The sequence below is a fragment of the Sus scrofa genome, chromosome 2 (genome assembly GCF_054392235.1).
Source record: "Sus scrofa isolate SSC_HxYL_T2T_F1_AM1 chromosome 2, Sscrofa_HxYL_maternal_Yorkshire_Landrace_v2.0, whole genome shotgun sequence".
Classification (NCBI taxonomy): domain Eukaryota; kingdom Metazoa; phylum Chordata; class Mammalia; order Artiodactyla; family Suidae; genus Sus; species Sus scrofa.
Genome location: NC_139384.1, coordinates 88,068,515 through 88,095,310, shown reverse-complemented (window position 1 = coordinate 88,095,310; position 26,796 = coordinate 88,068,515). Strand labels below are relative to the sequence as shown.

The following is a 26,796-nucleotide window of genomic DNA, read 5'->3' as shown; positions in this document are numbered from 1 at the left end:
GAAGTATGATCAGGGCCTGTGGATGGGGGCAGGGGCCAGGGTCTTTCAGAGAATATGGTGGTGGAGACAGGTCCTTCCTCTCTCCGGGTCCTTGGGGTCCACATGGTGATACGTGCAGCACGAAGAGCTCGACAGACCCCAGGGAATGGAGGAGACTGAGGTGCCTCTTTCTGCTACCGGCAACCTGCTCCCCACGGGGTCTCATCCAGGCCCCTACCCTGGGGACCCCCACCTCTGGCCCAGGTGGGGCCTCGCCCTGAACTCCAGCCTGGGGGCACAGCTGCCCAATGCCCCTTGTCATCTCCCAGCCCCCTTCACGTGAGGATGTCTTTCCAGGGCTCAGGCTGCAGACAAGGACCCTGTCATCCCACATCCCAGCCCATGGCAATCCTATGGCCTCCCCCTCCAAGAGCCATCCAGAATCCACCTGGTTCTCAACCTGGACCAGCCTCCGCCATATACCTGGGGTTCCCAGCTCACCTTCTTCTGGCCTCCAAGCCCCCCCCCCAACTCCTTTGCCCTACTTCATCCACTCCCCACCTGGCAACGGGAGTGGCCTTCACATACACACACCAGTTAACCCCTCTCCTGCTCTAAACTCTGCTGTGGCTCCCCAGTGCTCTCAAGATAAAGTGTGAGTTCTCCCTGCCCCCTCCCCGACAACCTCACTCACTCTGACCACACAGCCCTGTCTGCTCCATGGCAGTTGTGGGGGGAGATTCGAGTCCTTAATCCTCACCCAACTGTAGGACCAGGCCCAGAGCCCAGCCAGTGCTCAGAAAACCAGCAATTGCTGTTATTATGCCTCCTCGAACAGGTCTGGCTCAGTCCCTTTTGCGCTCATGGTGTCTGCGCCTGGATGTCCTTCTCCAGACATACACTCCCGCAGATGGTCTGCACGACCTTCTGTCTGCGGCAGAGCCGTGCGCCCCTCGGAGTGGCCTTCCGGACCTCCCCGGGGTTTTGTCTCTATCTGCTCTCTCTCTGAACCAGGAGCCGAGGAGGGGCGGGATGGCTGGCGGGCCCCGTCTGGGTCCCAGGCAGACGCCAAGACTGGCGTGGCCTGAGATCAGCCCCGTGCGGAGTGATCGGAATGAATCGGGATGGAATGAATGGTCCGGGCAGCCTGGGGATGAGGCGCCGCCCTGGCCGGCGGTTCCGGCGGGGCAGGCGGGACGGCGCCCGGTGACGGAGGCGTGGCGGCGGTGGCCGGCAGGAGGCGCAGCGCGGGAGGCAGCGGGAGGCGGGGAGCCGGCGGGAGGGGGCGCGAGCGAAACGCGGCGGCGGCGGCGGCGGCGGCAGCGGCGGCGGCGGCGCGCGCGCCCAGCCCACCCCCCGCGCCCGCCGCCGCGCGGACAATAAACAGCCGCGCGCGGGGCGATGCCCGCGCCGGTGCCGCCGCCCCCGCGCCGCACAGCCCAGGCCACCAGGCCTTAGCCCGCCGGCCGCCGGAGCTCCCGCGCGCCTCCGCGCCCCCGCCCGGCCTCGCGGACGCACAGACCTCGGCGGGGAAATGGAGTGAGTAGGCGCGCTCGGGCTGGGGGCGCTGGGGAGGCTGGGGCCCCGGCTCTTGCCAGCCACTGGGGCGTCGCGGCCCCAGCGCAGGAGGGAGATGGCGGCCCCAGCTCAGGGAGGGACTCGGGCTGGGCCGTACCAGCCCTGAGGCCTCCCTGGCAGCCCACGGGCTCACCGGGACTCCGGCGGCGGTGGCTGGGGGCAGCCCGGGACGGGCGTGCGGGGGTATGGGGGTGCTGTGTCTCCGCCCTCGCCATGCCTGCGCCCCCTGAGCAGGCCGCAGCCCTCCTCCACCTGTGGGTCCCCCGGGCGGCGCCCTGGGCGATGGGGCGACCCCTCCCCATTGCACCGCCTAGCCTTGAGCTCACTCCCCGACCCCCAGCCGGAGCTCGCTGCGCCCTGCGCCCTGGACGCGCACCGGCCAGCCCTCCCTCGCGGGCTGCCTTCCCCACGGGCCTTAAGTGCTGCCCCGAGCTCCTGCTAAGGCGGGGGTCCAGCCGTCAGAAGTCCCAGGTTTCCGCGGAACTCGAGGTCTTTTCTCCAGACTTCGGGGTCTGGGATGCGTGTGACACCAGAGCTCCAGCTGCTTTATAACGGGGAGCTTGGGTCTCATCCCCTCCAAGGGAGAGTGTACCCAAGGTGGGGCCCCAAATGGTGTAGCCGAGAGCTGGCTGCCCGCGTGTGAATGGGATGGGCGTCCTGGGTCTGGGGGCTTGGATGAGGAGCGTCTGGGCAGGCAGCGGGGCGGGGGGCGGGGTCCTGCACAAGCAGGTGCCCAGTAAGTGTGCGTGGTCATTTCCCTCCCTGGCGTTAGGGAGTCCCCCACGCCCCTACTCCCACAGGTGGGCGCTGCAAGGTTGTGGGGTGTATTTACATGGGCAGAGGGTGGGATAGGGGGTATTCGGTGTCCCCGCAGCCCACCTACCCTGTCCCAAGGCCAGCAGCTGCCCCCATCTGGGCTAGGTCCCCACCCTGTATGGCCCATCTTGCCTGGCCCGGACTTGGAGGTACCGCCAGCCCACCCAGCTCACTCCCCTTCCCTTCCCACTGGGCGTGTTTTCTGAGCCTGTAACTTTCCTCCAGGGATTCACCCATGGACCGCCGCGGGGTGGGAGCCCCCCACCTGCCTTCCCCGGGAAGGCAACACCCTGTGTCCTCTGCTTTTGAAAAGCCAGACAAAAGCCCAGCCCGCTCCCCACACCAGCCTGGGAGCCCAGCCAGGGGCTCAGGGGAGCCAGGGCCCAGACCTGTCTGCTGCGTCCCCCCCCCACACTTGTTTATCTGCTCTTCTCCCTGGGCCCAAGGGGAGCCTCGGCCTCCTGGCAGCAGGCCCTGGGCAGGGTGTGGCTGTGGGGAGGGGGCTGCCTAGGGGGAGGAGGGGTGAAAAGGGAGGAAACGCCCACTCAGAGCAGAGGAAAGAGATAGTCTGGATGGACCCCATTGTTTCCTTTCCCACCAGCCCTTTCATTCTCCGCCGGGATATTGAGGCCCAGAGAGGGACAGCTACCACCCCGGGGGGCACACAGCCCAAGAGGTCCCCCCAACCCCTATGCTTGCTGCCCTGCCCCCAGGCCTTCTTGGTCATGGGTCAGCTGTGCCCTCCCACCCCCACCCCCATTAGGCAGATCACTGGCTTTTCTGGGTGCAGATTTGGGACTGGAATAGCCGAAAGCCTGTCCCCAGCGCCTGGGTGATGATGGGTGGGGAGAGGCTCCATCTGGTGCTGCCTGAAGTGAACACCTGCCCCTGCCTGGCTCTTCGTCCTTTTCCATGAGGACCGAAGCAACAGCCGCTAGAACATAATCATTTATCTCCTTCCATTTCCATGGATTTTACCACCAGAGTCATGGGAGATGGTGGTGGCTTACGGTGGTGCTGGAAAGTTTCTTGTAAAAATACATTTAGGAATTCCACAAATTTTCGTTCAGTTAAGGATTAAACAAATTTTCATTGATTTAAGAATTAAAAGGCGTTACCTTGTGGTGCAGCAGGTTCAGGAACCTGAGTTGTGACTACAGAAGCTTGGGTCGCTGCTGTAGCTCGGGTTCAGTCCTTGGCCCAGGAACTTCCACATGCCGTGGGTGCAGCCAGTGACTGACAGTGAGGTGATGGGGGACGTGGGTGGCGCTCTAAAGGTGGGGCGAGGATGGGGCGTGGTGGCTAACAGAACTGGGTGCACGTCGATATGTGGCCCCAGGTGGGAGGTGAGGTGCTGCTCCTCTAGGTGCTGCTCCCCCAAGGCTCTGGCTGGTAAAATAAAGGTTTTTGGCTGGGGGTGGCCATTCTCAGATGCTCGAACCCCTACCCTGGGTGAGGGCGAGGCTGGGATGGCCCCCCCCATCCCACCCAGCGGGAGCAGGAGAGCAGAGCTGGGTCAGGACCTTCCCTTCCCAGATTCCTTCCTGCCCAGAGGCCTGGACCACTTCAAGTAAAGTCTCAATTGGGTGCTAACAGGGTCCTTAACGTTTTTCACACTTGCTAATCTCCCTTTTTAATGAGATGCAAAACCAGTTAAAAGGCAGCAGGATCTAGTGCTAATTGAATTTAATAACAAGTTTTTATTTTCATTGTGTCTATTTTTTTTTGTGGCCACACCCACGGCATGTAGCAGTTCCCCTGCCAGGGATTGAATCAGAGCTGCAGCTGTGTCTCATACCCCAGCTGTGGCAAGGTCAGATCCTTTAAGCTACTGCATGTGGCTGGGGATTGAACCTGAGCCTCTGCAGCTACCCAAACCACTGCAGTCAGGTTCTTAACCCACTGAGCCGCAGTGGGAACTCCATTTTTTTTTTTTTTAATGTTTTTACTCTGATGTTTGTGGCCAGACTTTCTGGTTGTCTCAGGCTTGGTAACAATGTAACATTTCATTGGATTTGAAGGGAGGAAATCCTCAGGTCATGCTGAAGGAGGGACAGAAACAGGGAAAGTAGTTTGAGAAGTGCAGGCATAATTTATTTACTTATCAATCAATGAGCACTTCTTGTGTACTGGGCCAATCATTGAGCACTTCTTGTATATTGGGCCCTTTTCTGAGAGTTTTGTCCATGTGGAGATGCTTGGTCCTTAAAACGCCTCCGTGAGGTGGGGAAACTGAGGCACAGAAGGTGACACAACGTGCCCGACGCCACACAGCGGGAAAGGGGTGATACTAGCATTTGCTCCTGGGCCATCCTCTCAGCTGCCAGGGTGGAGGCTAGGGCAAGGGCCTTGGTACCTTCCTGTGTCCAGGGGCTGTGGGCTCTGGGGGAGGGGTTCCCAGGTGTCCTCACATCAGGACTGGACAATCTGCTGATGTGGTCTGGGCTCCTGGTGGCACCTGACCCCTGCACCCACCCCCAGACCCCTTCTGTGACTGCTGATTCAGGAGTGGGCATGGAGAGGGGGTGTCTTCGCTCCCATGACTGTGGTCACGCCCCTCCCCTTCTCCCACCTCCCTCTTCTCATCTGGTGAGCGAGTGGAGTCATTAGCTCACCCAGCCCCCTCCTGGGCTGGGTGCAGCCAGGGGAGGGTGGGTGCTGAATGGATTGGGCCAGTAAGGACCACCCACAGGGGTCCTGCCCCACTCCTCCCCCCCCGGGGCGGGGGAGGCCATCCATCATCAAGTTTCTTGAGATTTGATGCAAGAAAATGGGTTAATTTTCTTTAAAAAAATCCCATCTTCTCTTGGCAAGTCTTGGACCTATTCCTGCCATTCCTTCTCTATGCAGGAAGCCTGTCATCTGTTTCTTTAGGAAATACTCCTTGCTGACCACCCTTGTCCTATGCAGAATCAGAGGGGTCTGGGGGAGCCCATGGAGGGTTTCCTTTGAGGCGTGAGACCTTTTTCTGTTCTCTTCTGTCATGGACCTTTTCTGTGAAAGATACGTGAGGGTTTATACCCAGGTAGGCAGATGGGTGTACCTGGTGGAGAGACTGGTCTGTGCAAAGGCCCAGAGGTGGGAAACATTTGGGGAAAAAGGAGTGTTCTCTGGTTTGTGCTCCTGGGGCTGGGTCCTCCTGGGCCTACAGGTTCCAGAGGGGGAGCCACAGGGAGCCACGGATGGTGTCTGAGCAGGGGATGAGTGACGTTCTGACCCAGGCACCAGAAAGAGGCTGATGGGCGAGGGCAGGAAAAGCAAGTCTGGACTCGGCCTGGATGGGTACAGCAGGAGAGCTTGTGGAGAAGGGCCAGAGCTGGGGAGGGGTGGTGGGGCTCAGTGTCTGGGTGGTGTACACCCAACTTCAGGCCTTTGTGGTGGTCAGAATGGCCTACCAGATGGCCTGGTGCCCAGATGTGCTGGGGGCTAGAGGAGCCTGCTGTGTTTAAAAGGGCTCTCTGTGTGGCGTGAGCTGGCTGAGTGGAGGTCCTGGTGTCTGAGGAGGGCCGACCTGGGCTGCGGTGTCTGTCTCCTGCCCAGGGAGTTTCAGGCATGACTCAGTGCGAGACCCAGCCCCTTGCTGGGACAGTCTGGACCTGGCCAGGTGTTAGAAGGGGAGTCCAGGGCCCTATGGTGGGCCAACAGATGAGGACCAGACTGGCTGGGTGATAGTCACCACACAGACAGAAGGGGATGGTGGGACAGAACAGGGCCGGGAGCCCAGCCTGCGTGAGGGGAGGGCCGAGGGCTGGGTGGGGAACTTCTAGTAACAGCAGGCAGGGAGTGGGCAGGTGATGCCCTGAGCAGTTTGTGTGCAGGTCCTCTGACAGTGGAGAGCCTTGTGGCGGGGCTGGCAGGGCCTTGCGATGCCCTGTGGGGTGGGCAGGATCCAGTGCTGGTCCCTGCATGGCTGCGGTGAGAAGGTCAGCATTTCTACTGTCTATACAAATATATTTATTCTTATCAGCTATTTTGACATATTCATACACCACACAATCCATCTGTTTAAAGTGTACAATTCAGAGTTCCCTGGTGGCGCATCCAGTTAAGGATCCAGCACTGTCACTGCTGTGGCTCTGGTTGCAGCTGTGGCACAGATTCGACCCCTGGCCTGGGAATTTCCACATGATGTGGGCATTGCCAAATAAATAAATAAAGTGTAAGATTCACTGGGTTTCATTATATCCACAAAGTAGTGCAACCATCACATCTGTCCAATTCTAGAACATCCCATCTCCCCAAAAGAAACTCCGTCACCATGAGCAGTCACCCCCAGCCCCTGACAACCAGGAACCTACCCTCTGTCTGTGGATGTGCATCTGTTCTGGATGTTTCCCATCCAGGGAATCCCACACGGTGTGTCCTTCTGTGTCTGCTTCTCTCACTGAGCATCGTGGTCTCCAGGTCCGTCCACGCGGTAGCGAGTGTCAGGGCTTCTCTCCTTTTCAGGCTGAGTGATGCTCCTGTGTGTGAAGGGACCACACTGTTTATCCATCATCTATTGAGGGGCATTTGGGCTGCTTTAGATATTAATTTGTAAGTCACTTCCAAGGTGATTGGGGCTTGTACCTTGTCCTCTCTTGGAGGTGGGGAGCCCAGGTCCAGTTTTAGATCAATGTAAGATGCAGAGTGAGGTTCTTTTAAAAAAAGAACTGGTCATAGGATAGATAGTCATGGGGGTGGCAGAAGTGGGACAGGGGTTGGGGAACCCTTAGGTGAGGTCCTTTTCTGGAAATGGAAGGACCCTAATTGATTCGCTGGCCCAGGGGACATTTATTGAGTACCTGTTGTGTACTGTGTGCTGGGGACACCAGCAGGGACAAAAAGAGACAATTATTGTCCTCGTGGGGAAATAAAATAGGTAAAATGATTACATGTTTCCTGGTGGTGAGGGCTGGGGGGTGCCAGGGTTCATTGGGAGGTCAGAGGAGGCCTGGGAGAGGAGGTAGCATCTGAAGAGAGGCCTGAGGGAGTGCGTGGCTCTATGGAGATGGTGTCCGAGGCAGAGGACAGTCCGTGCAAAGGTCCTGAGGTGGGATCGTCTGCAACAAGGTGACCAGAGCTGAGTGAGGGTCCTTGCGGCTGGCCTCTGCAGCTGGAGAAGGCCTGTCAGTGCCTGCAGGCATGCCCCACCGCCTTCCTGTTGTGAGGGCCCAGGGCAGGGTCCAGCTCTGCCCCTCCCCAGCCCAGGTTAATAGGCAACAGTTTTGCTCCCCGGGATATGTGGCCTGCTCCAACCTTGTTCTCTGCCTTGAACCTCTAGAAAGTCCACGCCTCATGGGCTGTTCACTTCACCAGTGATAGCAGTGGCCCCGGGGGCCCACCTGTGCTGAGTGCTGAGGGGCCTGGAGAAGGCGGAGGAGGGGAGGAGACACAGGAAGGTTTCCTGAAAGAGGTGACTGTGTCTGAGCTGGACTTGGAGGTGGAGGAGAGAAAGGGGAAGATTGGGAACTTCAGCATGAGGGGTGAACCACAGAGGCCTGAATGGCTGCTGAGAGGCTGAGGTTCATTCAGGGTGACTGGGCTGTGGGTGGCTCTGGAGCAGAGAAGGTGCTGGCGCTTAGGAGGGACAAAGGCTGGGGCTGGAACCGCTTCCCCAATTCCATCCCCCACCCAATGGGGGAAGGGGACGCTGGGCTCCCTCTCACCCCCACCCCCACCCCTGCTGCGCATGACTGTGCCTCCCCTCACCCCATGGCCAAGGTCGTTGTCAGCTGTTTCCTTTCAATTAGCGCAGGAATGTTCCAGTGCTGGGCTCCACGCCTGCCTGGGCCGGGACCCCCTCATTCAGGCTAGAGCTGCCGGGGTGTGGGCTCTGGAAGGACAAGTGTGACCCCCGCCTCTCGCCCCCGACCTCCTGCCCGGCCCCTCCTGCCCGCTGGGTGACCGTGGGCCGCTTGCGTAACCTCTCCGGGCCTTTAAAAAATAAACGCCCGCAAAGCTGAGGCCTGCCCCGCTGGGTTTGGGTCTCTTAGCTCATCTCCTGGAGCAGGATTATCTCACGCGCTTGCAGCCGACGCCCTCACCGAGTCCTGAGCCGCCCACAAGGCTGCTCTAGCCCAGAATTTGCTACAAGCGCCGTAAAAATAATCGCGCGAGGACCAGACGCCTGCGCGTGCTGATGGTGGGCGTCCTGGCTGAGGGCAGGTCCCCCTACCAGCCGCTGCGAGCTGTGGCCCATCTCTCAGCGTCACTCAGAGAGGCTAGTGACTTGCTCTGGGTTACACGGCCGGCAGGGGCAGCTGCCCTGCAGCTCTAAACCCTCCCCTTGCATTTTAGTTAAAACTGGGCTGTGGCTTCTGCGCTCAGTTTGTAAAATCTTTTGTCCTCTGGCCTTTGCTTCACTCACTGAGCCCGAGTGATTGTCCCAACCACCCCACTGACCAACCCGGCCCCGGCCAGCTCGGGGAGACCCTGCACTCCTGCAGTGCCCCCTCACTTCCCCTCAGCCTGCCTGCCTGCCTGGGTCCAAGTACCCGCTTCACCATTTAGATGCTTCAGTTCATTCATTGCTAAAACAGCCATAACCATCCCACGTGCCTCTTAGGGTCTTCAGGAGACTGGACGCTTAGCCAATGTTCGCAGACCCCTTTCCTCCCCAGATTCAGTTTCCCCTTCTGTAAAGGAAAGGGGCTGAGATCCGCCCGCAAAAATGGTGAGCTCGGGGAAGGAGTTCCTATTGTATTGCTGTTTTATATTAGGGTTCTATCGTCCTATTTAGTTTTCCTTTTTGGATTTATGATGCTGGGCATTATCTTGGCTTGACCTTGGCTGCCTCGCGCTAAGAGCGGGTCCAGACCTTTCCCGGATAGAAGCCCCTCCTTGGGCTGGCGCCCCTACAACCATAAAGGAAAGCCCTCCCGCTCCCTGCAGCTGGGGTGGGGTAGACGCCTCACCCTTCCAAATCCTAGCCTGTTTAGGCGGCCCCTGAGGCCCAGGGCAGGAAGCCCCTCAGCCCCCCAGAGCCGGGCTGGGGGCGGGAGATGCTTGGCGCCGGCCCCACCCCCGCGCGCCTGCGGGCCTAGGCGTTGCCATGGGGATGGCGCGGTTGCCAGGGCGACCGCCTCCCGTGGGCCCCGCCATCCATCACCCAGGGCGGCAAGCGCCTGGGGCTGGGTGGGGTGGGGCGGCTCTGGCGCCCCCTGGGCTTGGGGAGGGGTACCTTTGGGGGACAGGAAGTCTGCGCCCCTCAGGCTGTGACAGCGACCCTGATGGGGAGGGATGGAAATTCTCTTCCTGGGCCGGCCTGACCTTCCCCTGACCTGGCTTGGCCGCCCCAGTGAGGACATTGCCTGCCTTGTCTCCAGTCTGGCAAGCTGGCCTTAGGGCTATCCCTGTGTTCCTGTGTCTGCCCTGAATGGCCACATGCCCACCGGGGTGCAGACCCAGCATTAGGGGGCTTGGTTGCTCTGTCTCCTGTGACCCTGTTTGCACTGGGGTCTCAGCTGTTATGCTCCTTCCCCAAACTCTGCCTCCTTCGTGGATGGGTCTCTGGTGGCCATACTGGAGCTGGGAAAAGGGAAGGCCTGTGGCATAGTCTGGAACTAGGCAGTTGTTGTTTGAATCCCAGCTCTGCCACTTCTTAGCTGTATGACTTTGGGCAAGTGATTCATTTCCTCTGGACCTCAGTTTCCAGCTATGGGAAGAGCCTATCAGGCAGAGGGAACATCAAGTGCAAAGGCCCTGAGACAGGAAGGAACTTGGTACAGTGCAGGCAACAGCCAGGAGGTCCTGGTGGCCGGAACAGAGTGAGCTAGAGGGATAGCAGAGGGCATGAGAGCTGAGAGGTGGATGGAGGCTGGGCTAGGCTGGACTTGTGGTTTCTTTCAAGGGGTAATGGGAGCCAGAGGAATTGAGAGGGGGAGAGCGACTAGTTTGGATGCTTGTTTAGAGAAGCAGGCTCTAGTTATGGACTCTCAGAGGACAGGGAGGTGGCAGGTGATAGTAGAGGCTTGGACTGGGGTGGGAAATACGGGGTTTGCAAGAAGTGAGGCCTGGGTCTGTGTGGGGAGTACTAGGGGTGGCACACTATACAGATCACACAGGGTCATGCGGAAGATCCAGAAATCTACCTGGTCTGGCGCTAAAGGGCATTGGAACCGGATAGCTGGATCAAGCCTTTCTTGAACTCCACCCGGCTGAACCCAGCCTCTCTGAGGAAAGAGAGAAGGAAGCTGCAGAGGGTGCAGCTGCTGCTGGGCCTCTGGGAGGCACAGATGGGGCAGGTGCTGCCTGACAGGAAGGGAGGAGCTGGGTGGGGTCACCTGGCTGGGGCGTGGGAGCAAGATGACTTCGCAGGTCTCAGCGAGGCCAGGAAACTGAACCTGAGTTGGGCAGGCAGATGGGGCACTGCAGCCCAGAACAGATCTCCACTGAGCAGCCGCCTGGGAGTGGCAGGGGCCTGGGTTGGGGTAGACCCAGCATGCTATGTCACTTTAGGCCCATTTCTCTTCTGAACCACAGGGGGAGGGGTGATGTAGCGGGAGGGTCTAAAGCTGGGCTGTGCAGATGGGGAAACGGAGGCCCAGAGGGGCAGAGGGTCTTTGGAGATTGTAGGCCAGCTCCAGGCCCTGATCCAAGGCCAAGGGGTGGACAGTCTCCAAAGGGTGGTCTGTAATTTCAGTCCTTTTGAAGATAAGGGGCTGGGGACATATGGGCAGCAGGAGGGGGTTCTGGCTCCTACTGCCAAGTTCCCCCTTGTGCCCACCAGGCCCTCTCCCATGATGGCCCTGTGGTCGTTTTGGATTTGAGGAAGATGGTCCAGAAGCCCCCCACTCAGGCTCAAAACCCACTTTTGCATTGACCCAGAAGCCCTGGAAACGTGAGGTCATTACCAGGTATTTCACTCTGCACCTACTGTGTGCAGCTGCCAGGGACCCCGAGGCCAGGAACGGAGGGGGTCTGGTTTCAAAAGCCCCTCCCCCCAGGTGAGGAGGGGGTGCTGGAGAGCAGAGGGGAGGGGCAGGGATGAGGCCTCCTCCAGGACCTGGGCCTCCTGCTGCCCCTGCACCCCTGCAGAAGGCCCCAGATTGTCAGCGGCATGAAGTCCTGTCCCTTTAAGTGCATCTGGCCACGGTGCCCTGTGTCCAGGTCCTGTTGCATCCCAGTTTCAGTCTAAAACTACACTGCATGGGCTTTCCAAAAACATGGACTGGATGAGAAGGAGAGGCTGGGGCTGAGCTTCACCTTGACCCCATTTTTGCTGTGTGTCCTTGGGAGGCTCTCAGCTCTCTCTGGGCCTTTGGGGTCCTGGGAGACTCCAGGGGAGGCCAGGGTGAGAAGCACCAGAAATCCCAGGAAAGCACTGAGAACTTTGCAAGGCCAGGGGGTGGGGGGTAGGGGTTCTTCCTCTTCCTCCTCCTTGTGTCTTTCCCAGGGCTGGAGAACCCTGAGGTTGAGGAGGGGCTGTCTTGGTCAGTCCCTCAGTCTGGGCAGAAGGGTCATAAAGCTTTTCTGGAGACATTCTTCTCCTGGCTTTGATTCCCAGGGAACTACTATGCATTCCTTCCCAAACCCCTCCTAGGTCTCTAGACAGGGACTCACTCCTCCTGTCCCTTGGCCCAGCCCCAAGGGGGTGACAGGAGGGTTTGCTGGGAGAATTAATGAGCTAATAAGGCTGGATGGAGAGGACAGTGCAGCCTCTGAAGGGGGTGGGGAAGGGTTCCACTTTACAGAGGGGAAACTCAGGGAGACCAAATCCCTTGCCTCGCTCACTGAGCAGGAAGATGCAGGGTGGGGATTTGAACTGGATCTGCTGAAAGCAGGGCTGAGGTGGACCCCCGCTTGACCTTTCCTGTCCCCCCAGGGTCCTGGCGGCAGAGACCATATCCCAGCAGGAGAGGCTCCAGGCCATTGCAGTGAGTTTGTCCTGCTCCCCAGGGCTTTGTGGCCAGTGGGGGGAGGCTGGGGGAACCTGGGCTCTGAGGGGCTCCCCACACCCAGCCTAGGGGCCCTGGGACTCAGAACCTGCTGGCACTTCCCCACAAAATGAAAATATAGAGACCCCTTATTCCTATATGTGGGCTCTTAGACTGAGAGTCCCTTAGAGCCCCTGCATGCCCGCCTGCAGTGAGGAACTGAGGCTAGTGTGTAATAGGACCTTGCCCTTATGCTGGAGGCAAGCTGGGGGTAGTGGGGGTCGGGCTGGAAGGGGGGTCAGGTTGGAAGGGTAGGTGGGGGGGCAGGCTGGGGTTCAGGCTGAGGGGAAGGTGGGGGGCAGGCTGGGAGGTAGGTGGAGGGCAGGCTGTGGTGGGGATGTGGGGACAGGTTGGGAGTCCAGTGGGCCAGGTGCGTGCCATCTGTAGAAAAAGCGGGATCCATATGGGTAAAGCTGGGGTGGTTGTGGCGAGGTCTGCACGTGTGCTGACCCATGGTCCGCCCTCAGGAGAAGCGGAGGCGGCAGGCAGAGGTGGAGAACAGGCGCCGGCAGCTGGAGGACGACCGGAGGCAGCTGCAGCACCTGAAGGTCTCTGTGGGACCTGGGCCGGGGAGGGGTCGGCAGCCTCGGCCGGGAGACAGGGTCAGGGAGGGCAGGAGGGCCTAGATGACTCTGATCCCGACCTCAGCTTGGCCCTAACATTGACCTTGGCCCCCACTGCCCCAGTCTAAAGCGCTGCGGGAACGCTGGCTGCTGGAGGGGACGCCTTCTTCGGCCTCGGAGGGGGACGAGGACATGAGGAAGCAGATGCAGGAGGATGAGCAGAAGGCTAGGCTCCTGGAGGAATCCATCGCCAGGTGGGCGGGGCTCGGGGGCGGGGCGGGGCCGCGGGGCGGGGCCGCGGGCTGGGCGGTGCTGGGGGAGGGCGCTCGGCAGGCGGGCGGAGGGAGCTTCCCACAAAGGCTGGGGAGCCTGCTTGTGTAACTCCTCCTCCCAACACCCCAGCAGAGCAGGCATGAGAGGTTGAAGAGTCAGGATGATCTACATCTCTGAAGTTGGGAGCCACCCGCCTCCCCGGGGGCTTCCTGGCGCCAGCCCAACTGGCTCTTCCTGGCTAATGGAGGCCCCAGAGGCCCGAGGGGCTGGGCCTCCAGGAAGCCAGGGGAGGGGACAGGACAGGGAAAGTGACCATCTCCCTGGGCTGGGACAAAAGGCCCCGGAGGAGTTTCCGGGCAGGCGAGAGTCAGCGGGGGTCAGGAGGAGGGAAGTGACGGCCAAAATTCCAACGTCCTTTGGGCCAGGGAAGGCCCCAGAGGCGTGTGCCGGGCCTACAGCACATTGACCCGCTGCCCAGTAGGCACGGGGGCCGGCCCCGCCGTGGGGGCCTGGGGATCCTATCTAGATGGATTTGGTTTGGAAAAAAGTAGTGAGCGTTGCCTGGGACTCCCCTCCTGGGCCTCATTCCCCACCTGTGACCTGTGTACTCAGGTAGAGGCAGGCAAGACAGGTCTGGGAGAGACAGGAGGGCCTGAGCAGACTGAGGGGCCCTTGCAGATGGGATGGGAGGTTTCTGGGAATGACCAGCTGCTGGGGGTGGGACAAGGTGGGCTTTTGTCCACCCCACCATGCTGGGTGCAGCCCTGGGCGGGGGAGGGCCTCCCTTGAGCCCTACCTTGTGGCCCTGAGCCCTACTGTGTGGCTGCCTTTGGAGGAGCCTTGATTTTCCTCCTTCTAGGACAACACCCTCCTCGGGAGGTTCCAACACCTGCATTTTGCCCACTTGTCCTTGCCTGGACACCTCCTCTGGAAAGACCTCCAGGCTGACCCCAGCTGTGTCCAGTCTGCTGACCTGGACTTACTTTGTTAGGGGACCACAGACTTGCCCCTTGTCTGTCCTGAGCCTTCAGGAAAATGTCTCCACAGCGCTGAGCACCTTTAATGCCTGCAGCCCAAAGCCTCGGGCGGGTGACGCCTCGGGAGAGATTGAATATGCCAGTTTTGTTTTCACTGTGTTTGTGTGTACTATTATCTTCCAATAGTTGGAAAGTGACATGGTTTTTCCAGTTTCCTTGGAGCGATAAAGCTTCCTGTGAAATACATGTATTTGAGTGGGGAAAAAAGAGAGTGTTGGAAGCAAACAGGAGTAAATGGTGACACAGGCAGTGAAGGATCTGGTGGACCCGCTGGCCTGGGTTCAGACCCAAACTCTGCTGCTTGCTGGCACTGCTCCGTGCCTCCCTTTCCCTTCCTGCCAGTGGGAAGGAAAGGAGAACATCTCACAGGGTTGTTAGGAAGCGTCCAAGTCAAGGGAGCCCTTACGGGTCAGGCTGGGAGGTGCTGGGCACCAGAAGTGCCCTGCAGGGTGGTCATCTCCTGTCCCACCCCCACCCCACCCCCAGGCTGGAGAAGGAGATCGAGGAGCTGGAGAACGCGGACACCCTGCCGGCCCCAGTCAAGGAGACCCAGGTGGCCCCCAGCCCTGGCCCTGTGGTCCCCGCCCCTTGCCCTGCCCAGGAGGACCGGAAGGCAGAAGTGGATCTGAATGCTCAGCAGGTAAGAGGGTCTCAGATCCAGAGGTCTGTTACAGGTGGCATGTGCAGGTGTCAGCACCTCCTAATTCCAGCCTGGCCGCTTCCCAGCTGTGTGACCTGCACACTTTGCTTTGCCTCCCTGGACCTCAGTGTCCCCACCATGCAGGGGTGTCATGGGGGGACATGGGCTTCAGTGGAAGACAGGCGCTTCATGGATAGAGGGTTTGCCCTGAACACCACCTGCTTGTCACCCTTCACACAGGTGTCACCTGTCTAGCTCTCTCAGCAGCCCCTTCAGGTGGGAGCAGTGTCTGTTTGATGGAAGACAAAACTGAGGCCCAGAGAGGTTGAGAGTCCAGCTGAAGGCCACACAGCTGAAGAGTGGTCTTTACTGGACTCAGCTGTTGATTCTAGGGTGTGATATTTATACCAGGCTGAGATGACACCAGATCCTGGAGCTCTGGGCCCTGAGCTTGTGGTCGCCACAGTAGGTTAACACAGATTGAGGGGTCTCTCAACCACCTTTGCTGTCCTCAGGACTCAAGGGGCCTGTGGGACACACCTCCTCTTCCCCCACCCTTGTTACTTCCATCCCAGATGAGCTGTATCCGGGGGTATCCCTCAGTTTAACCTATAGACCTGCCCACACTGCTTGTCAAGGCTTGGTTGGGGCAGACTGGGAGAGTGCAGACCAGGCCCTGGGCTCCCTGAGCTGTTGCTGTGTGGGCAGCCTGGCATGTATCAGGCAACTGCAGACATAGCACGGGGTCTGATTCATGGGAGGGTTGGGTGGGCTTCCCAAAGAAAAAGGGTTTTGAAGGCTGAGTAGGAGTTCTCCAGGCATGGACTCAAGTTGAGAAGGGACTTTCAGTGAGGTTGACTGAGGACAGACTGTGCTAGTGTGGTCTTTGCCCTCATGATGCCCGCCTCCTGGGGGAAGACTGGCACTGACTGGGTAAATAATGTGCTAACCTGAGGGACCACCACAGGATGGGGGCAGGGAGCTGAGTGCAGAGCCAGCCAAGTGGATATCCGGGAAGGGACTTCCAAGTGGAGGGACATCACACACAAATGGTGTTCGGGGAAGAGTGAGGAGGCGAGGGAGGCCAACCAGGACTAGGAAGAGGGGGAAGAGGCCGGTAGGCAGGGCTCGGCAGACAGAGGGCTCTGGGGGTCCTCAGGAAAGGGTGGACTTTGTCTCCAGCGCTGGGAGTCCCAGGAGGCTTCTGTGCAGGCAGGGACGGTTCTGGCTGTCACAGGCCTTGGCGGGGTGGGGTATGGTCCAGGAGGAGACAGTACCTGTCATGGGATCACTGCTGAGCCAGGCCCTTCCCAGGCTCCTGCCTTGACGGGTGGGACCCTGGCCAGCGGAAGCCAGTACTGGCACGCCTGACCCCTCTCTGTTCTTTCTTGCAGACCCCCGTGGGCACTCCCAAAGGTACGTCTTGAGAAGGGCTGGACCGGGCCCTGACGCCCTCTGGTGGCCATAACGGGACTGGCAGGCAGGGGTGACTTTAAGGTGTGACAGATGTAGCGAATAACAGCTCCTATTGTCCTTGTTCTAGGAGAGTCCCGGCTTTGAGCCCAGTGCCCCTCAACATCACTCATCTAATTTTCACAATGTCTCTGGTGTGGGATTGCTGCAGCACAAATGAGGAAGCAGGCTTCCAGGGGCATGTCTGCTTGAGGTCTTAGCCCAGTCCTGGGTTTATCCTGTGCACACGGGGTGCCTGCCTTGGCCAGCCCTGTCCCTGTTCTTCTGGGCTCCAGGGCTGGTGGGTGGGACTTGGTTTTCCTCTGTGTAAAATGGGGTCAGTGGGAATGAGAATTCAAAGTCCTGGCCATCTGGAGATCTTGCACCATTTAAAAGGACCAAGGTCCCATGCACACAGATGCAGAAGGTTGTTGTACAAGAAACACAAAAAAAGCCCAGGAAGGAGTTTTCATTGTGGCTCAGTGGGTTACGAACCCGACTAGTATCCATGAGGATGCGAGTTCGATCCCTGGCCTCAATCAGTGGGTTAAGAATCCAGGGTTGCCTTGAGCTGTGGTGTAGGTCGCAGATACGGCTCAGATCCTGCTTTACTGTGGTGTAAGCTGGCAGCTATAGCTTTGATTCAACCTCTAGCCTGGGAACTTCCATATGCCTCGGGTGTGGCTCTAAAGAAAAAAAAACATTTAGCTATAACTATAGCCGTTTATTAAATAGGTTTTTAAGTACATTATACTTATTTAACATTAGCTATATTTTAAAATATATGTTCAGCATGTCTATTTCTGCATGGAAGGAGGGCCCCCAGCCAGGACTGGAGGTGGTGGCCAAAAGTGTCTTTGGCCTGATTTGTCATGTGTTAATTATTCATGAGGAGAGAGTGTCTTCTTGTCTTACTGTGGAATTAAAAATTAATAATCAAAAAAAAAAAAAATCCACACAGGCCTCTCAGGGATTTTGTGAAAATCATTTGGGCCAAAAGACGGGAGCGGACTGTGGGGCTGGAGTGTTTCCTTAGGGGGGAAGGCTTCCATGTGTCTTTGGGGTCTGGGCATGCACATGTGTGTGGAGGGGTCTAGCTGTATGCACGTGCTAAGGGGAGGGTCCGGGTATCTGGGTGGGTGTCTGGGGGTGTCTCTCCTCTGAATCCATCTCTCCCCTTCCCCCCAACAGAAAAGCGAATCTCCAACACCCCCATGAGGATGGTCGAAGGCTCCACCATGATGAAGGCAGGTGGGTTGGCCCCCAGGCTGGGGCCCGCGTCCAGCCGCTGTCCTGGGCTGAGTGTCAGCCCTGGGGAGCCTGGTGGGACGAGGGATGAGGTCAGATGCAGTGTGCCTTGGGCAGCTGGGGGTTGTGGTTTTGGGGGTGGCAGCTAGATCTAGATAGCAGCTCTGAGCCTGGGTGGGGCTAGGCATCCACTTCTGCTTTGGCACCGCTGTCACCAGCTGGCCCAGCTTCCCCAAGAAGATGGGCCCCCTAGCATGGCGGCTCTAACTCTATGCCCACTCCTGGCTTCCATCCCCTTAACCTCTTGGGGACTGGTGAGGGTGGACACAGGCTTGCACATGCTCGCTACATATCTTCCCTCCTTCACCATCCTTGGGCCTGCCCAGGATAGGGAGTGAGCGCCCTGTCCCTGGAGGTGACCAAGCAGGGCAGAGTCAGAATAAGTGCTCGGCATTCTGCAAGGTGGTGTTCAAATCTCTACTTGATCCCAGGACTGCAGGCACCTGGAGGGTGGGATTGCATTGGCCTCGTGCCCAGACCCCAGCACAAACCCAATCCTGAAAGTGATAAGAAGTCATTAAAAATGGCAGAAGCTTGCTGCTGCTGTTATTGGTGTAGGCTAGGGGGTAGGAAACCAGGAAGGGAAAGACCAGGATGTGACCACACCCAGGGAGGGAGGGGGTGGCAGGGGCCCAGGGTCTCCTGCCTGGTGCAGGTGGAGTTTTGTTCCAGGAGGGAGGAGGTGGAGGGTAGCATTTCCCAGAGCAGGTGGGGGGCACCTTCAGGGCCTCAGTGCCAGTTAGAGTAACCCTGGCCAGCACTGAGCCAGAGGCCCCCATGTGTCCACCCAGCCTGTGACCTTGAGCCAGGCACAACCTACCCAACTGTATGTCTGACGGCAGGGTGTTAGGCTATGTATGGACATGGAGTTACATAGCTTTCACTCACTCACTCACTTGGTCACTCACGTGCTTGTGGAGCACCTCTGTGTGCCAGGCTGAGGGGCATAGTGTGGGAGAGCCGGTGCTCCAATGGGGGCTGAAGCCTGGGCAGTTAAGTTACAGAGAAAATAAGGCAGAGTGTGGCACCCTGGAGGGGATTCAAACTTTAATCAGAGGTCTAAGGGGAGGCGTCACTTAGGAGGTGACATTTGAGCAAGACATGCAGACTGGGGAGAGGGCGCACAGGTAGGGGGCACTGCCTCTGCAAAGGGCCTGAGTCCGCACCGGGTCTGGACTGTGCTGGGCGGGTGTGAGGAACTGTGGGGAGGCCCGTGTCGGCTGCAGTGAAACGAGTGAGGGGCAGAGGAAGGAGGTGAGCACGGGGAGGGGACACGGCAGGGCAGGGGCTGTGGGCAGAGCAGGGATGCGCCCACTTGGTGCTCATGGGTGCCCTCTGGTGGTTCTGGGAGAGCAGGCCGTGGGTGGCGTAGGGAGCCCGGGCAGAGCGGTCTGTGCTGGTCAGGGACAGGGTGCAGAATGGTGGCGGTGGTGGGGGTGATGGCGGGGGCGTGAAATGAAAGAGTGAAGGAAATGGTGGGGCATATGGTCTGGGAGGATGGTGAGGGGGTGCTGCGTGTGACAGTGGGGAGGCGGGGGAGGGATGGCGGAAGATGGGGAGGAATAGTGGGGGTGATGCAACTCTCCCCCAGCAGGGGCTGTGGAGGGGCGAACAGTGGGCAGGTGCTGAGTGTTCTGAAGGCAGCACCCCAGGATTTGCTGATGAACGAGGAGAGGTGTGGGTGGGGCGGTGAGAGAGGAGGGAAAAGGGAGGTGTTCTTGCTAGAAGTAGGAAGACCCAGGAGGGACAGGTGGGGAGGGGTCTTGGAAGTGGTGATGTGGGACCCAAAGTGGAGGCGTAGAGGCAGAGCTGGGGGAGTAGGGGGGCTGGGCTCACTGCTAGGATTCAGTCTCCATGTGGTGTTTGCCAAGCAGATGTCTTTAGAGGCAGGGGAGATGCTGGCTGTTGAGCTGTGGCCCCGAGGGGTGACAGCCCTTCCTTTCCAGAGGGCAGCATCCCTCAGGCAGTGAAGCAGGTTAGAATACCACACATCAGTAGTCAGAGAATGTGCGATCCAGGACATGGGCAAGTGCCCGAGTGCCCACCCACAGGAGAGTTAGGCTGGAGGGGGAAAGCATGCCTCTGCTTGAAAGGGTTTAAGCCTTTGCAGATGAGGTGGGTGGCCAGGTGGGCCTTGATGCTGAGTGTAGGAGTGCACCCCCGACACCCGCGGCGCTGGGAAGCCATGGAAGGTTGCTGAGCGGGGGAGGGCCACCAGGGCACCCACTGCTTGGCTCTGCGCTGCCAGCTCCCCTCCCTGGCTTGGCTGCAGCCTGGCGGGGGGCACATGGGCAGGGGGGCCTCGGTGTGACCGGTGCCTCTCGTGCCAGCCATGTACTCGGTGGAGATCACAGTGGAGAAGGACAAGGTGACAGGGGAGACCCGGGTGCTGTCCAGCGCCACCGTGCTCCCCCGGGAGCATCCCCCCCAGGGCATCAAGGTCTACGAGGACGAGACCAAAGGTACGTGCCTCTGCCCCGCCCACTCCCTGCTCCCACCCCACCATAGCCTGATGCCTCTGGTTTGACTCAGAGCCAGAGGCTGGGCTGCTAAACCTGCGTGGGACTTGTCCTGTCCTGGGTGCTTCCTTGCCAGCCCTTCGATCCCCACCTCGCAGATATCTCACTGAAATCATGACCATTGTGACAAAGGCTACAAAACACCCCAGAGATGTGTAGGGGACAAGGAGAGGGTCCAGCGGGGCAGGGAGGGGGCAGGAGGCTCCATGGAGGAGATGAGCAGGTGCACGCTGGGTGTGGGGGAACTACGTCTGGGTGAGGACACAACACGTGCAAAGGCCTTGAGGTGGGGTTGAGTTTGCTGGGCTTGGGATGCAGAGAAGAGCCGGTGGGGCTGATGCAGACTGGGTGTGGATAGAGGTGGCAGGGTTTGTGGTGCGGAACTCTGGTTTGCTTTTAGGGTTCCCTCTGGCAGGTGGGAGGGGGGCAGGCTGGACATGGGAGAAGGTAGACGCTCCAGAATACCTGCCTCACTCTCTATAGAATTCACAGAATGTAAAAGTCACTTTTTTTTTTCTCTAAACTAAGAAAACCTTTCCTTTAAAGCATAAAATCCATCAGTATTTAGACAGCAGTTTCATAAACTTCATGGCACTTAAACTTTTGCTCACTTTTGGCATGACTTGTAGGAGAGGGGAAGTTTGGGGCAATGTTTGCTATAATGCTAGGAAAAGAAACAAACCCATCTTAGTAATGATAGTGTTTTTTTTGTTTTTTTGTTGTTGTTTGTGTTTGTTTTTTTGCTGCACCTGGGGCATGTGGAAGTTCCAAGGACAGGGTTTGAATCCGTTCCTCCACAGCTGCACCACCAGGGAACTTCCAGTAAAGACAATGTTATAAGAAGATGCTAGGGAGTTCCCGGGTGGCTCATTGGGTTAATGACCTAGCATTGTACTGCAGTGGCTTGGGTTTGATCCCTGGTCTAGGAACTTCCACGTGCTGTGGGCACAGCCAAAAAAAAAAAAAAGAAAAAGAAAAAAAAAGACATTTAAAAAAAAAAAAGGAGACATTCCAGTTCTGCCTCAGTGGAAACGAATCCAACTAGCATCCATGAGGATGCAGGTTCGATCCCTGTCTCACTTAATGGGTGAAAGATCTGGTGTTGCCATGAGCTATGGTGTAGGATGCAGATGTGGCTTGGATCTGGTGTTGCTGTGGCTATGGCATAGGCTGGTGGATATAGCTCCAATTTGACCCCTAGCCTCCATATGCCACAGGTGCAGTCCTAAAAAGACAAAAACAAAAAGTACATTTGAGGAGTTGCCATTGTGGCTCAGTCGGTTAAGAACCTGATTAGTATCCATGAGGATATGGGTTCAACTCCTGGCCTAGCTCAGTGGATTAAGGATATGGCATTGCCATGAGCCGTGGAGTAGGTCACAGACAAGGCTCAGATCCGGCATTGCAATGGCTGTGGCATAGGCTGGCAGCTACAGCTCCAATTTGACCCCTAGCCTGGGAACTTCCATATGCTGCAGTTGAGGACCCCCCCCCCAAAAAAAAGAAAACGTACATTTGAAATCAAGGCAAATGTTTCCTTTCTTTAGGACTTGGGGACCTGAGAGCTGATCCCTTGAGGTTAGCATAAAATCAGCACAGCTCAGCAAGTTCCCGTCATGGCTCAGTGGTAACAAACCCGACTAGTATCCATGAGGACATGGGTTCAATCCCTGGCCTTGCTCAGTGGGTTAAGGATCCAGTGTTGCTTTGACTGTGGTGTAGGCTGGCTCCTACAGCTCTGATTTAACCACTAGCCTGGGAACTCGCATGAGCCTCAGGTCTGGCCCTAAAAAAAGACAAAAAAAAAAAAAATTAGCACAGCTCAGCCTCAGGGACCATTAGCAAGTCTGTAAATGCTGCCCCCATGAGAAGATGGAATTTGGAGATAAAGGATTCAGGACACCCATACAACTCAGTAAGTTTTAGAATATTCACCACGTACCTGATTCCAGAACATTTCTGTTCCCCAAATAGAAACCGTATCACTCCCTGTCCCCACCATGACAACCAGGAATCCATTTTCTGTGTCTGTGGATGTGCCTTTTGTTTCGCATCCATGGAATCCCACACTCTGTGGCCTTTTGTGTCTGCTTCTCTCACTGAGCATCACATTGTCCAGATTCATCCATGCTTACAGTTTATGGCTGAGTAATACTCCAGCGTGTGCATGGACTGCACTTTGTTTAATTCCAGTCATCAGTTGACGGATGTTTGGGATAGTTCCACATTTTCATTGCATGCTACACAAGTTTTTGTGTGGGCGTATGTTTTCATTTCTCTTGGGTGATATCTAGGAGTGGAACTGCAGGTCATGGCTTATGTTTCACCATCTGGGGAATTGCTGGGGTGTGTTCTGCAGTGGCTGTGCCATTTTACCTTCCCACCAGCCAGGCATGAGGGGTCCAGTTTTTCCACATCCTCAACAACCCTTATCATGGACCATTTAAAAATTATGGGTTGCCATCCTAGTGGGTGTGAAGTGGTGTCTCACTATGGTTTTGTGTTCTTAGAGGTTGTTCAAGTCTCTGGGATGTCCAGGATGCTGTTAAAGGGGTCCTGTCACAGCCCTGCTCTGCAGTGGTTTGGGGTGTCTACCCAAGTGGAATCCCAGCTTCAGCCCTTACATAACACTGTGGGGTTCTGGGCAAGTCCCAGTGCCCTCTCTCCTGGGAAGGGATGACCACACAGGGCCAAAGGGCAGAGGAAATGCCCATGTTCACAGATGGTCCTCACCTGGGCCACTGAGCCTGGCCTGGCCCAACCCCTGGGGATTCAGGACCTGCCAGACTGGACTCTGGTTGCTTAGCAATGAGAAGGTGATCTGTTTCCATGGCAGCCAAGGGGTCGGATTCCTACCTCGGGGCAGTGGCCAGTGGGAATTCCCTAGCTGGGTTCTGAGTCCCGGAAACACACTCCGCCCACTGGGCTTCCAGCCCAAAGTCACTGCATGGCCTTGAAGCGTGAACACCCATCCTTAGGGCTTTGGAAACTGAGAATGAAAGCATTTTCCTTCTGGCTAAAAGCCAGAAACCAGAGTTCTGACCCTTGGCCCGGGAGGAGGTGAGTCTCTGGGGCGCCTGGTGTGTCCCCTGCCTCTTCCTCAAGCAGCTGGACAGTTGTGTTTCTAGGAGGAGTTTGCAGGGCTGTGATCTGGAGCTGGCATCAGACCACAGCCGTGACCCCTCCAGGAGCTGAAGTCTGGTCTTTAGAGGCTGCAATGCAGGTTAGAAAATGATGGGTCAGAGAAACATAGATGATGAAAGCTGGAGATGGAGTTCTCGTGGCGGTGCAGTGGTTAACGAATCCGACTAGGAACCATGAGGTTGTGGGTTCGATCCCTGGCTTTGCTCAGTGGGTTTAGGATCCGGGGTTGCCGTGAGCTGTGGTGTAGGTTGCAGACGTGTCTCGGATCCCGAGTTGCTGTGGTTCAGGTGTAGGCCGGCGACTACAGCTCCAGTTCGACCCCTAGCCTGGGAACCTCCATATGCTGCGGGAAGCAGCCCTAGAAAAGGCAAAAAGTCAAAAAAAAAAAAAAAAAAAAGAAAGAAAGAAAAAAAAAGAAACCTGGGGAGACTGGGCAAATACACTTAACAAGCTCGCATGCACGTGGAAAACTCTGCCCAATGGGAAACATACATTCTTTCCAACCATAGGTGGAGCATTTTCAGAAAGTGACGGGGTGCTTTTACAAGGTTGTGTCTTAGTCTGTGTTCCTGGACCACAGTCTCCCACTCCCCCCAGTTTAAAAACACTTCTCTGGAGTTCCCACTGTGGGAAAGTGGGTTAATGATCCAACTTGTCTCTGTGGAGGTGCTGGTTCAATCCCTGGCCAGGTGCAGTGGGTTAAAGATCCAGCATTGCCACAGTGGTGGCGTTGGTCACAGCTCTGGCTTGGATTAGATGCTTGGCCTGGGAACTGCCATATGCTGCGAGGATATCCAAAAAAGAAAAAAACAAAAATCTAAAAGAAGAGGCAGTCAATCAAAATGGAAATGATATTTACACTGGAAAGAATGACATAATACAGTCCTTGAACAGCAACCAACGTGTATAGCCTTTAGGGTATTTACCCGAAAAACAGAGATGGAGTGAATAAACGAAACTCTAAGATCATCTGCATGGACTCCAGGAAGGAGGAAATCAGGATCCCAACAAATCCGCATGAAGGGAAACATGCCTAGACTGGGAGAAAGAGCATGGTCCAGACCCAGCCAGCTGTATGACCCTGGGCTAGTACTTCCCATCTCTCTCTGAACTCCATTTTCTTTGCAATGGAAAAACAAACAAACCAGACCTACTTTGCATGGTGATCATGGGGGAACAAGTCACCTGGAGAATACAGAAATGCTTCAAAACACCAGAAAATCCCAATTCAGCTATTCCTTCTTGGTTTCTAACATATACTTCGGTGCCTATAAAACTTCCCCTGTGCACCGATTTGGGTCCACAGATCTCAGTAGGAGCTTTAATGGTCACTGGGCTCCAAAGGGGTAATTTTAGTTTATGGTTCCCCTTTAGCCTAGAGGTGACTCCGCCTTGCCAGGCCTTCCCTGTCTGGGAACCACCTCACCCTGTCTTTCTCCCCACCAGTGGTCCATGCAGTGGACGGCACTGCTGAGAATGGAATTCACCCGCTGAGCTCCTCTGAGGTGGACGAACTCATCCACAAGGCAGACGAGGTCACACTGAGTGAGGCGGGGTCGGCGGCTGCACCGGAGACCCGTGGACCGTCGGAGGAGGTGGTCCGGACCACGCCCTCCAGGCGGGAGATCACAGGTGTTCAGGCCCAGCCGGGCGAGGCCACTTCTGGCCCGCCGGGCATCCAGCCTGGCCAGGAGCCTCCAGTCACCATGATCTTCATGGGCTACCAGAACGTGGAGGATGAGGCGGAGACCCAGAAGGTACTGGGCTTGCAGGACACGATCACCGCGGAGCTGGTGGTCATTGAGGACGCTGCTGAGCCCAAGGAGCCCGCCCCGCCCAATGGCAGTGCGGCCGAGCCCCTGGCCACCGAGGGTTCCAGGGAGGAGAACCAGGTGGGGCCTGAGGCCCCTGCCAGCGATCCCCAGGACCTGGACATGAAGAAGCAGCGCTGTAAATGCTGTTCCATCATGTGAGCTGCCCGGCCCCCAGACCCTGGCCCTGCCCTCCGTACCAGACACCCACAGCCCGCCTTCCCGGCGCCTGCCCACCCTCCACCCACAGTCATGGGCCCAGGACATGCTGTGTTGTCACACGTTCCTCCCGAGTTTTCTTTCACTGGAAAGAGAGGGACAGGGGTTCCCCATCCCATCAACCCCCCACACACCCCCAAGCCACTGAGCCGTGCACCCACGCCTGGTAGGAGAGACACGGACACACCCGCTTCTCCCCAAACGAGGGCCCTCCCCATGTCACCGTGTCACGGCAGCTTCACAGATGCGGCTCTCGCCCATGGCGGTCCTGGCTGGTGTGACCTGGGGCCTCGTCGCAGCCCCCAACCAGCCCACCACCCTCTGGGCCTCCTGCCTGTGCCTTCCTGCCACCTCCAATGAGGTCCCTGAGGGGTCCCCCGCCGGAGGGGATCCTGAGAGCCAGGGGTTCTGGGGCCGTAGCCCCGGAGGTGGGGTCCCTGGCCGAGGTCCCCAGTCTGTATCTCAGGCAGCAGAGCAGAGGCTTGCCTCCAGGGGCGGGGCTCAAGGTCTTGGAATGCAGTCGGGACCCCCCTCGGTACCCACCCCCCGCCCGCCTGATGGGCCCCTCTCCCCACGCCCTCTTTGAGCGCAGCCGGTGGATGATGGAGCCTGGAGACGCTCCCCCAACGCGGGAGGGTTGTGACACCCCCCCCACCCCTACCCCCCCGGGGCTGGGCCGGGAGTCTTGAGCTGCCTCCTGAGCGAGGCTGGGCCATGTGAGCCCCTGTTCCTGAGCTCCCAATCCCACTGGGCCCTCCTTCCTCCTGGTGCTAATTCAGGGAGCCTGGGGGAGCGCCATGGCCCCCTTCCCCAGCCTGCTTGAACCGGGGTCCTGGGTCCTGCTAACCCTACCCCAGAGACGAGGCCCACCGCCAGCTCTGCTGGGCTTGGCGAGTTCCAGGTGGTGGGGAGGGTCACCTGGCCCGGGGCGGGGAGCTTCCCCGGGTGGTAGCCGGAGACCCCCATTGGCTGCGCAGCCTGATGTGTGCCTGCCCCCCATCACTGGAAGGGGCGAGGGCGCCCCTTCCAGGGGCGGCTGACACCCGGATGTGCACGTCTCCCTGGCTGCAGCCACACCCAAGAGGCCCGTTGGCGCACGCAAGCGTTCGCAGACCCTCTCCCGCGTGGGCCGTGATGAGCAGGCCCCACCCTCGGGGCCTGTAGTGCCCAGAACCCAGGCCACGCCCGCCTCCCTAGGGTGGGTGCGGGGGCCCGCCCTGGACCGCAGCCTGGGTCCCCGTCTCAGCCCCGCCCCTGGGCGGCTGGGGGAGAGGCCTCTCGGAAGTGCCCCTGCGCGGTGGCCGTGGCCCCCCCTAGTCCGCCCCCTTCCTCGAGCTGTGAGCCTCCGCTGAAGTGCCCTTGCCGCCCCTACGCTTTCGATGTGTGACGAGGCCCCGTGTTCCCGACTTTCCCAGAGAAGCGAATAAACAGTGTGAACAGCCCTAGGGCCTGGAGTTCTTGAATTTCACCTGGGCGGGAGGGCGTGGCCAGGCCGGGGGTGGGGCCCTGCGGGGCGCACTGGCCTCAAAAGGAGCTCACC

At 58.1% G+C, this 26,796-nt stretch overlaps 1 protein-coding gene across 6 annotated transcripts; it reads left to right on the top strand.

Moving 5' to 3' along the window:
- The first annotated feature begins 1,268 nt into the window (after window positions 1–1,268).
- PALM (paralemmin) lies at window positions 1,269–26,698 on the top strand. Of its 6 annotated transcripts, XM_085009783.1 has the most exons (10): window positions 1,269–1,518; window positions 11,084–11,210; window positions 12,179–12,230; window positions 12,758–12,838; window positions 12,977–13,107; window positions 14,650–14,803; window positions 16,198–16,219; window positions 17,447–17,506; window positions 19,894–20,025; window positions 24,673–26,698. In XM_085009783.1, the coding sequence occupies exons 5-10, from the start codon at window positions 13,046–13,048 to the stop codon at window positions 25,197–25,199; spliced, it is 957 nt and encodes a 318-aa protein (XP_084865909.1). In that variant the 5' UTR covers window positions 1,269–1,518; window positions 11,084–11,210; window positions 12,179–12,230; window positions 12,758–12,838; window positions 12,977–13,045; the 3' UTR covers window positions 25,200–26,698.
- The last annotated feature ends 98 nt before the right edge of the window (window positions 26,699–26,796 follow it).